General features: G+C 33.6%; 1 protein-coding gene across 3 annotated transcripts; it reads right to left on the bottom strand.

The window, feature by feature from the left end:
• Positions 1-3,092: 3,092 nt before the first annotated feature.
• Positions 3,093-11,294, bottom strand: LOC107914442 (uncharacterized). Of its 3 annotated transcripts, none has more exons than XM_016843360.2 (9): positions 11,004-11,293; positions 8,205-10,787; positions 8,019-8,123; positions 7,725-7,877; positions 6,739-6,902; positions 5,696-5,843; positions 5,445-5,567; positions 5,209-5,296; positions 3,093-3,997 (listed from the first exon to the last, which is right to left on the bottom strand). In XM_016843360.2, the coding sequence occupies exons 2-9, from the start codon at positions 10,668-10,670 to the stop codon at positions 3,831-3,833; spliced, it is 3,414 nt and encodes a 1,137-aa protein (XP_016698849.2). In that variant the 5' UTR covers positions 10,671-10,787; positions 11,004-11,293; the 3' UTR covers positions 3,093-3,830. The 3 variants fall into 3 exon arrangements, with proteins under 3 accessions (XP_016698849.2, XP_016698861.2, XP_040955119.1); XM_016843372.2 differs by having other exon boundaries at positions 8,019-8,114; XM_041099185.1 differs by lacking the exon at positions 3,093-3,997 and adding an exon at positions 4,053-4,911 and having other exon boundaries at positions 11,004-11,294.
• Positions 11,295-11,783: the final 489 nt, after the last annotated feature.

Raw genomic sequence — 11,783 nt, 5'->3', positions numbered from 1 at the left:
GATGGTTTCGACATCTAAGATGGAAAATATTTGGCTTCTGACTAAAATCCAATTGTAATGGGGAGTATTTATTATAGCTTGTTGGCCTGATGCGCACAAGTGTTGCTACATGCAAAATATCATATCCCCGAGCTGTAATAGAGAGTTTTGTTCTCATAAGTAATAATTTAGCTATTAGTTGGAGACATTAAAGTTTATCTAAACTATTTTGTGTGTGAACATAACCTACATAATGTTCAATTTTTATCCCAAATACTCATTAAAAGCTTGGGATGTAAACTCACCACCATTAGCAAGATGAATTGTTTTAATTGCGTAATCTAAAATTAATTATTTAAATAAGGAATCTCGCAAATGGCAGCTCGCGAGTTGATAACATGTGATTATTTTGTAGATGCATCTACCAAAATAATATAATATCAAAACCATCCACATGGTGGATGAATGGGCCCACATTCATTTTAGAAATGAAAGACATTACATCTCAACTTTAGGTAGTTAGTTTCTAATAATAAATTTTCATTGAGAACAAACAACACATGATAATTCTTTTAAATTAAAAAATCTTTTGGTTATTTACTGAATGTCTATATGAACTTTCAATTAATTTTTGCATCATATATGATCCAAGATGGTCTAATCAATTATGGCAACACTAGTGAACGTTTTGTCACTATCTTATGTGTAAATCATATAAATGTAATGTATTCCTTCGGGGAATACAAATACATGAGTATCTTATGTCTTTTTTGTAGATGATTTTAATGTAAAACACAAAGATTTTCTTCAATATATATATCTTCTCGATCTAAAATAATAATATTATGTTCTACAATATTTTGCATCACAAGGAGGTGCAACAGTAGCTCTTCAAGAGATTTTACAATTTGATGTAATACCTTAACGAATGTGTAACTTATTTTAAATACTATACAATTTTGAAATTCTTTTCAACATGAATGATAAAAATTGTGGATCCTTAAAAACTTTATTTATTCATATGAAAGAAAATGTATATTTGTATAAAGAATAAGTATAAATAAAATATATGTTAAACATCACAAAGAATAAATTCATGTTACTACTCAATCATTGTAACAAACATGCGGTTAGATAATTTTTTATATACCATAACATAATAAAATATAAAATATTATAAGGTCATAATAAGATATTAAAGTTGTAGCTATAAAGGTTTAAAATTAAAAATTTTTGACCTTTACCTTTTATAGCATAATTTCAATTCAAGTTTTATTATCATGCATTATAGAGTATCTTTTTTTCTATAAAAATTTACAAAATTTAATGTTTTTGACATGCTATAGTCATGTACTTATGCAATCATATTTATTATAATGCTTATTAGTATATCGTTGTTTATAGCCTTATACTTTTCCACAACTAGTAGAATTATAATGTTAATATAAATTAAGACCATAATTTTATTGTCATTCCTTTTATTTTGTATCCATTGTGACATTTACTTCGAAAAATGTCTAAACCAATGAGAGGTCCATAATGTTATTAACTCAACAAAAGAAATATAATTTGTATAAAATTATGTGCAATATTCGCTCCAGGTAATATGTAAAAAATTTCAAATATTCAAATTTATTTCCATGATCAAAAGTGATCAAATCTGTCAAATAATCTTTGAGTATCACGAATTTTTTTGTCCACTTTGAAGGGCTATTTTGAAAACTTCAGTGATTCTCTTATTTAAATTTGTCATTCCACTTTATAGTAGAGACAAAAAAAATTATAATTATTATAACTATGGTGATTATTATACCCATACTAGTCTATCAAAGACCACGTTTATAATCACAGTTATAACTTTGTCCTTTTTAAGATTGATTATGTAATGCTACTTTCACATCAAGGAATGAAGCATATCGAAAGATAATTTTTTTTCATTATCATAATTTTCTTTCAAAACTAAGCCATAATTTTAAAGAATCTTTTACATGCTTTCTTAGTGAGACTATAATTAAAAAAATTCATGATTAATATCACTATACAGATCTCAAGCATAGACTTGAACTGCAAACTAATCATTGCATATAATACACATTTACTATAGATGAGAGGATATAAAAATAATCATATATTTTAATCAAAATAAAAACTAAATCAATCAATTCTATAGAAATAACAGAGAAAAACATATATTCACATAGAAACGCCAACAATTATACTTGAGAAGGGATTGATAAATTCATAGAGATGCAAATAGAAAATTATAAATTTAACTTCTTAATGAAAATCTAATCAAAATCTGAAAAGAAAAATTGATTGGACTTGAGTAATTGTGAATGAGAAGTAAAGACTATGAGAATTCTTTGTAGTAAAGGAAGAGTGATCATCCCCAATCAAATCTCAAGTAGGCACTCACGATTTTTTATCCAAACAATTAAATTTTAATGCTTGGAGTCCAACAAAATTTTAACGCAAAATAAAAATCTATTACTCTTGAATAAAATCGTGTTGATAACGTATAACAAAACAAAGAAAAATATAAAATAAACAAGAGAGAAAAATACAAAAATAAAAAGATGATTCAACTTTCACATGGGATACAATAAACTTGTACATGCCCTCTATTTATAGTGCCTCAATCACTATAGATTACAAACATATAATAAAGATAATTAAAATAAATTCTTTAAGGATTATAAGAGTTAAAAAAAATGAAAATGAGGATTTTGAGAGTTATAAGACATCTATTTATCAATAGATTTACATCAGAAAAGTAGTAAATTAATATGTCAAAAAGAAGAGTGGACTACTAAAAATACATCAATTTATCAATAAGTTAATAATACATCATTTTTTATGATTTTAATTATTATATTTCAATTATTGTCTTGATTTAGGACAGGTACAATGATGCCGACTGAAAAGTCCGCAAAATACATTGTTTTATAAATATGTCATTATAACGTCTCTATGCAAATAATGATTAAAATTACTCATATACTCCTGTACCGATAGTAATACTAATATCAACCGAAGTAAGATTCAGTACAATAATATTGACTGAACCATAAATGAAATGAAAAAGCAAGTATTAAGCTGATAACGGTTTCGAATTCAATCTTGAACATCCCCTACCCATTCCCTTTATTAAAAAGAATCTAGCACAATGTTTCAGTTAATCAAAATTAATGAACAAAGATATAGTAGAGTAATTACAGAAACAGGAACTCGTGTGCAATGCTGAACTGAGAACCCAATTTTTACACCATCTAAATATGAACACTCCCTTTTAATAATGATGATAATAATAGTAATATAATAATAACAAAATTTGATCCTAATTTATCTTAAGCATGCAAGTGCCATGCATTATTACTTACCATAAGCTTTACATAAATATATTCAAAAACAGAACAGAGATGCATTCACTTGTAGTACTGCCATCGTGATTGCGTTTAAACTAGCAAATTCCTGATTGCTCAATTTGAAGCCCGTTAAAAATGATGAGAAACCATTTTTGTGCAAAAGATTTATATAAGATTAAAACCTGTTGAAACTCGCATCAAAACCCAGTTCTAACTTTCATGGCTCCCCTATCCTATTTGTACCAATCATGTAGCCTCCCTGAGGGTGAGTACAAACCCAACCTTGGGTGTCTACATTTGCATTCTTGAAACAACTTGTTGCAGTACTACAAGAGATCCATTACAGCAGAACCAAAGGCATTTGTATCGTATCTTAGTGTAGTGTATTATTAGACTAACCGGTAGATGACCAAAGCTGCAGTAACTGGATGCCTTACTTTTGTTTTCCACCGTATGATATGATGATGGCCTACTTCAGGATTGCCTTCATTTTACGTTTATAGCAGCAGCCATGCTCCTCAGCCTCTGAGATATTTCTGAAAATGGAGACCTCTCTGCAGCATCAGAGGCCCAACACTTTTCCATCAATGCCTTCCATTCGGGATCACACCATGATGGTATTTTTGGACGTAATGTGTTGTTTACAATTCCCCCTGTATATTAAAAGAAATATATATATATATATACGCACAAAGGGAGATCGCAGTTAAGAAAATAATAATGGTCTGTTAACAAGATGAGTTCACATCTAAAACTATAACCGGAGAGTAGAGTCCAAAAAAATGCATACTATTAGTAGAATAGTGAATACTTAAACCAGAAAAGATCCTTTTAAACTTTATTACAAACTAGAAGTCCTGAGTCCATAACACATCTATATGACAATTGATTCCTTTTTCATTTCAAATAGCAAACATAGTACTTATTTCAGAAGTAATCACAGATAAAGATCCATTCATAGGTCAATACTGAATTATTTTATGAAGGAACTACATCAAACCAGACCTACAAGCAAAAGAAAACAAAAAAAGAAAAGAAAAAAGTCCCTTTTCTTTATCAGAAAGTAATTGCTTATTAATCAGTGGGATAGTTCCTCCATGAACAGTCAATGACAATAACATTTGAAGTGTGAACCATGCTCCGTTAATGCTAGAACTGTTGAAACTTGGATGTTATGCATAAGTTTTAAGTACCAAAAATTCAGATAGTATGAAAGAAACAAAACAACCCAGAATAAAAATATTCAGGTCATTTTTCTACTTGTTGAAGATCCAATTCTAGTTGGTAGTCACAAATACACGCGTTTCTATTACGACTCTTGCAAATTCCAAGTCAAGAGACAATTACATCATCTAATTTTGTCCCAGAAAAGACAACTTTAGCCCAAGGCATACGCGGTGCAGTGCCCTATCCTCAAAGGAACTGATGTTTTAGCTAGAGATTACAAATGTGCTAAAAAAGTAAAAAACTTTTCCCAACATAAATTAAGAATTCTCCAAATATCTTACTTTCTAATTTTACTTCATCTTCTCCAGCTATCAAATGAAGGTTGATAAACAAAATTAAACTGTACATTGAGAGAGAGAGAGAGAGAGAGAGAGAAATCCTAGTTAGCAATATTATAAAAAAATAATCATTGCTACAGTGCTTGGCACGATTATGAGTGTCAGGCAAAAAACCCGCACTGAAAAAGGAATCTTCAGTTCTTTCTCGTAGCAAAAGTGTATATTGATAGACATGTCCAATATATGTATCAGATTGCAAGTGTAAAGTGAAGAGCTGAAGCAACAAAGATTCTGAGCAGAATGTATGGAAGACTTGTAGAAAACACTCACAACAAAAAAATCCAATTTATGACACTTACCAATTATAGAAGCACAATGCATATCTGCATAAGGTTCTTCACCAGTCAGCAACTCCCACATAACAATGCCGAAAGAGTAGACATCAATCTGAAGAACATAAATTGATGGGAATAAATAAAATAAGTCTCTGGCCAAATAAAAAGAAAAAATAGGCACAAAAAATGCCCTAAGAAGCAAAAGAAACATGTTTAAAATAGCTGTATCCTCATATTTGCTAAAGTCTGTATAATATTACCTTTTCAGATACCATGTTACTTTTACCACTCAAAAGCTCAGGTGCCATCCAGGGTAGAGTTCCACGAACACCTCCCGAAACTAATGTATGTTGTCTGACCTTTGACAAGCCCAAATCACCAATCTAAATGCATATGCAAGTAATGCATCAGTTCCAACTCTGCTGGACGCTCCCCCAAACACACACAGACACACAAATTGAAATCCAACTTAAAGTTTTGAGGTCCAGAAGCAATTTGTAAGACAGCATACCTTGCACACTGGACGCTGTGGATCTCTCATATTTACCAACAGATTTTCACATTTCAAATCAAAATGTACAATGTTTTTTCCATGCAAATACTCCATTCCAAATGCAGCATCCATGGCTATGATGAGTCTCTTACGACGATCAATAGTCCTGCGCAATAACATATGTCGCACATTATTTAGGAAAATATTACATGCTGGCTTGTTTAGTCTACTGTGAAACAAATTAACTGCATGCTAAGGCAAATAACAACAATTCTAGTACAAACTTCAGAGAAGATGCTCAAAAGGCAACCTAACCACATAGCTATTAAGGGCTATAAGTGACTAGAAGATTACATCAGGTGAGATATGTGTTTGGATTCAAGCGCAATGATGACGGGAAGAATAGTACAAAGAGAACATGACCACTAAGGACGTTAGATTAAACCTTGTAAATTATAAAAATGAAATAGCTTATGTACCATTTATAAAATCAATAAATTATTATAATTATATTTATGTTAAATAATATTTTTATCAATAACTAACTAAAAGTTCATTAAAATTTTAGTGATATATCAAATAATATTTTTATTTTTTATTATTGATGTGTTTATTCATGTTTTATTTAAATGAAAAACTGAAAAAATAAGTGATAAAGATATTTTCCATCAATATTTAAAAATTAATTTTTATAAAGCATTTAGCAAAAGAACATTATTTCTAAAAAGGAAAAAACAAGTAAAAATGAAATATTATTTTAAAATTTATTAAAGTCATTTTAATCTTAAAATTTTAAATATAAAGATAAATTGAAATAAAAATACAATGGTTATGGCTCAAGAAAATATATAAAAGGGATAGAAATGTAACAAGAGAGATGCAGTGAGCCACTGCACCCTTCCCTCGGCAGTGGAAATTTCAATCTCCACACGACATTTCAATCCCATTGCACCATACCTCTGTTATCCAAACAGCAAATCACAGTGCAATTGCACTAAAAAGGAGTCTAAAGCACTGCACATTAACAACTTTTGAAACCAAATGGGACCCGACATGGTTACCTGTCCTTCTTCTGTAAAAACTGCTTCAAGGATCCATTAACCATGAATTCAGTAACAGTAGCTAAGGATCCATCAGGACCATCACGAACTATGCCATAGAAAGAAACAACATTCGGATGATGTAATGAACTCAATATCAAAGCTTCTTTCCAGAAATCTGCAATCTATGGCAGCATACAAATAGAGATTGCTATCAATTGAATTATGAGAAGCATAGAAGTATTATAAATCATTAGAGCCCTTGAAAGTAAATCCATCAGAGGGACTGACTAGAACCCAACAATTGAACCATGTCCAACAAATGAAGGGAATTAAAACCAAAACCCAGGTGTGAGAGAAAATACAAAGATATAAAAGGCAAATAGCAAAAAAGCTGGTCTACCTGAAACATATGGTGGGACAATCATAAATATGGGCAACAAGGAGCTCTTACTTTAGTAAATAACAAAATCTCTCAACCAGGATCCCCAAAGAGGTAAGAGAAAAGGTAGGTAATGGGCAGGATTTGATCTCTAGAGTTCATTACTGCTAAGTTATTACTTGAGACCTTTTAATGATGTCATAAGTAGAAACTGAAATTTCCAAGATTCAATTCACCAGTGAATTGCTTCCATTTAATCACAACATTTATAAAGAATTTTCCTGGCTTTTTCCTTTTGCTAAAGATCAAAGCTTTATAGGCCATTACATTGCTAAGTGCAGGCACTAAAAAAACCAAACATATGCAACATGTTTTTTTTCTTTTCTAAATGTTGTTAAGCACTTCATGTGAAACAGCACAGCAGTTCATTCTTCACATTGTACAAGCACCTTTTTTTTTACTCAATTGTCAAAAGCCGAATATAATTAAAAACCAAAGCATCCATGACCTATAAAACACATCAGCTGAAGCATTTGTAATCCTTTTAACTATCAAGCAGCCTTGTGTAAGCACTGCAAGGGTATGCAAGCAAAGCCATAAAAGGAAAGGTGCTAACAGTTATTACCAATCGTTCTCTTTCAGAAGGCTTCCCTGCAAAGCAGCTGGCTTTAATTCTCTTGATTGCTACATCAGAACCTTTCCATTTCCCATGATAAACTGCCCCATATGTTCCAGAGCCTAATTGTCGGATCTCCTCTAGATCATCGTTCTTTATCGTCTGAAGGTAAAATGCAAATATCATCAGAAACAAAATGGCAATAAAATATGTGTAAACAAAATAAAAAGTTCAATGATCTTTAAGAAATAATAGAGAAAGAAATTAAAGTTAATATGATGAAAAAGAAAAGAAAACAGTAACCTGTAAGCCTCGTGCAATAGCTTCAGCCTCGGCCTTTGTCGGCTCAATTTTGGACGGGGATATGTTGTCATTATCAGGATCCAGTTCCAACTCACCCTGAGCATTCTAGTGTGCAAAGATATGTTAGAAAGATTAAAATATAATATTGCAAGATGTTCTATAAGAATTTTTTTTCTTGAATCTCACCACTGATTCTGATTCATTTTCAGCCACTTCTCCTTGAACTGCTTCATGCTTCATAGAAGCACCCTCTTGAACTTTGACTTTAACTTCTTCAACCTCTTCTAAAGCTGCTTTTTTAACTGAAGCAACAAACTGTGGTATGAAACTCAAATGGTTTACAGATAGCTTTGAATTTTCCGCAGCACTAGGATCTTTTTCACCAGGTTTTGCCTGCTCACCATCCTCTTCAGCAAATTTTTTGCAACTTGAAATGCTAGTCTCAACCAATGCTGTTTTAGATTCATTTTCAGTAATTTTGTTTTGCTCTGTGCAGAGAATACTTGGAACGTCAAAATTTTCCACCTTCACTGCATTATTTGCTTCTTTATCTTCCATGGCAACAATTTTCTCCTCAGTCCTCAATGCCCAAGTGGCATTAGAATTATCTAGTGATCTAGGATTGTTACTGGAAACATGTTTATCATGAATTAAAGTTGTAGGTTGTTCTGGAGACTGAACAGGTTCTGGGGAAAGGGCAACATTTAGCATGTCTTGTGGGGATCGAATTGGTTCCATAGTGATAGAGCATTGAGTTTTCAGATCATGAGGACTAATGTTCATCTTAAGAGTATGAGCATAAGCATTGTCTGGAACACCAGTCGCATTAAAACCCAGCATCTTTTGTGAAGACTCAACCCAAGGATTTTGGCCATCTGTTACACAATGTATTGAACTACCTTCGACCACACCTTTCAAAATTGCTGGGTTACATGCACCATTTACCTGTTCGGGTAAGCCAGATGTTTCATAAGCAGGGGCACCCTGAGTTGGGTTCTGAACATTTCTCCACACAGACTGCCCATGTAAATGTCCCTGTGGCACTTGGTAAACATTATCTCCACCATAAGGGTAAGGATAATTCCCATAGCGGACTCCACGTTCTTCAGGAGGAATGTGAAGGTGGGGTGAAGCAACCACAGCTTGATCGTGAAACACTTCGTTCCCCAATTCAGATACAGTTTGGTGATGAACATAATTTGAAGGCAAATGATGGCCATCAGCTAAACTAGCGTGCCCAAGAGGTAAATTCATGCCAGCACCATCATGAACATAGTGGTCATTCAATCTTCCAGCTCCAGGTACGTGATTTCTAGCTTCCTCAACACAAGGATTCAATTGGTTCTGCAAAACCCGTCCTCTATCATGACTATGTGTTTCACCATAAGCAGAACGTGGATCAGTGTGATCCTTGGAATAAAACCCATGCTGCAATTTTCCATCTGCATTCAGCATGAAAGCTTCATGGTTTGGTGGGCATTCCGGACATGGACTATTAACCTGAGGAACTCCATTTCCCATGATAGAATGTTCCAAAAGTGGCGTTTGATTTCTGCTGAAAGTAGCCCTGCAGTGCTCACAGATGTGGTTCCCCTCATAAACACTATGACCATGAAGTATATTACTGGGAAAACCAGCAGGCTTATTACCAGGTATAGCTGCAGTTGGCATCCATATTACATTATCTGAAAACTGCGGCTGGTGCTCATATTGGGGATGATGACTTAATTGCTGCCTCACATATTCCTCAGGCAATCTGTCCAGGCATTTGTCTGCTAATTCTGGAAACGGTACTCGGTAACGAGATGAAGAGGGTGAAGGCGGAAACTCTGATAGCGTTCTGGGATCATGGTGCCCATGATGCCTAGGAGAATAGTAAGCAGGACTCCATGTACCTTCCATTTCATTGTACCTCTGAGGAACTGGTGGCAGTAGTTGCCCGGATCCCATTTGAGGAATATTAAGATGATGCAAGTTATAAGGCGGCACCAACATCTCAGCATTCCTCTGGCTATGAAGGCTACCATCAACACTCACACCGTTAAAGAATTGTTCAGCTAAATGAATATCATCAGAAACTGGAGCCATCACAGAAGAGTCGCACTTCTTAAAATCAGAACCCTCATTTAAACTGTTCAAAGCATCCACATACCTCCTCTCAGTCTCCCTCTCATCCCCATCAACATAGTGTGATGAACCTTCTCGGTCAGGATGAGAAAATAGAAAAATCCTAAGCCTAGTGAACCCATCGCCTGCACCCAACTTCTCATACTCCTCCATCATGTTAGTCACATCATCATCATTCACAACTGACACTAAAGCATCAAGATCCTCATCAGGCTGCTGATATTTCAAAACCGCTGCTGCATCATAAAGCTCCCTCATCTTATTCATCAACTCCTCATAACTAATATCTCTCGGCAGACTTACAATTCGCGTTTCTCCACCAACATACCTCAATTTCCCATCTTGTGGTCGAGGCAAAATGCTACCTAAGAAGCTACACAAGAATTTTAGACGCGGGGGGTCATCATTGGAACTAGGGGTGGAAGAAGCCAGGGCAGACACCGGGGTTGATGAAGGTGAATCCATCAAATACACAGCTTGATTATTATGCTGCTGTTGATGATCAACTATTCCCTTATTACACATGGGAAGGTTTTCGCTTTTCAGCTCACACCATGTAAAACATAATCGAAACTCTACCAATTTGTCAACCAAATTTCCAAGTTCACTAATTTTAATACCAGCAACAGATTGATTCTCCACCTGGTAACTCAAAAAGAGTGCCAGAAATCATCAAATCTCTCAGATTCTCAACACAAAAGGAAAAAACTAAATTGAATCCAACTGAGCAAACAAAAAAATCTATCACCGACAAAATTCATCAACAACAGCTTAAACAAGCCCCAGCAAAATTTAACAGTTTCCAGATTCAATAAGAAAAACCCGAAATCAGATTTAGTCAGAAAAAAGAAAGAGTACCTGAAAAATGGGGATTGTAGGGGAAAAACTTATTTATTTAATGTTTTCTCTCTCTGCTTGATTGGGTGAGGCTTTCTGTATATTTATGAAAGGAATGAACGAGAATATGGGCTAATCTAAAAATTCAAGAAGAATTGGAGAAATTGAAGGTAAAGAAGAAGGAGAAGAAGAAGAGGAGGAGAGGCATAGCCCAAACACAAATGGAATTTTTTTGGAATGATACCATGCCATGCCAAGGCTGTACGCCAGGTAACGTCCCACGTGGCACAACCATCTCTTCACTCACCCTTTTCTTTCTCCCTTCTTTTCCCCTATTTATTATCTCCTCCCTCGACCCGTGTGCTATCGAAACATTATTTTTAATTTTTTCCGCTAAACTACGCAAATAATAATCTAATTATTAGAAAGTTTCTTATTAATTCACTTGATTTTAAAAAGTTAAAAATTAGTTACTATTATTTTTTAAAATTTTTATCTATTAAATCATTTACACCTTTTTGGTTCTTTGATTGGCCATCATGAAAGAGTTTTTCTTGTTGGGTTATTGAAAAAAATCCAACACCTTAAAATTCGGGTATAACATTTAGTATTTTTCCAAGATTGAATACCGAGAAAGTCTGAGAAAAGTTGGAAAATGAGTTAGATAACGAATTTTTGTGAAAGGGAAATTAATATTGGAGATGGAAATCAATGAAAACTATTGTTGATGCGAGAATGTGGTCAAAAAAACTAAATTGGAAATTCTAAAAAGTTAGAGGACTAAAGTAAAAATTTGACCAA

This window comes from Gossypium hirsutum, chromosome D08, assembly GCF_007990345.1.
Source record: "Gossypium hirsutum isolate 1008001.06 chromosome D08, Gossypium_hirsutum_v2.1, whole genome shotgun sequence".
Taxonomy (NCBI): Eukaryota; Viridiplantae; Streptophyta; class Magnoliopsida; order Malvales; family Malvaceae; genus Gossypium; species Gossypium hirsutum.
The sequence above is the reverse complement of the archived record's forward strand: the minus strand, read 5'-3'. Positions and strand labels throughout refer to the sequence as shown.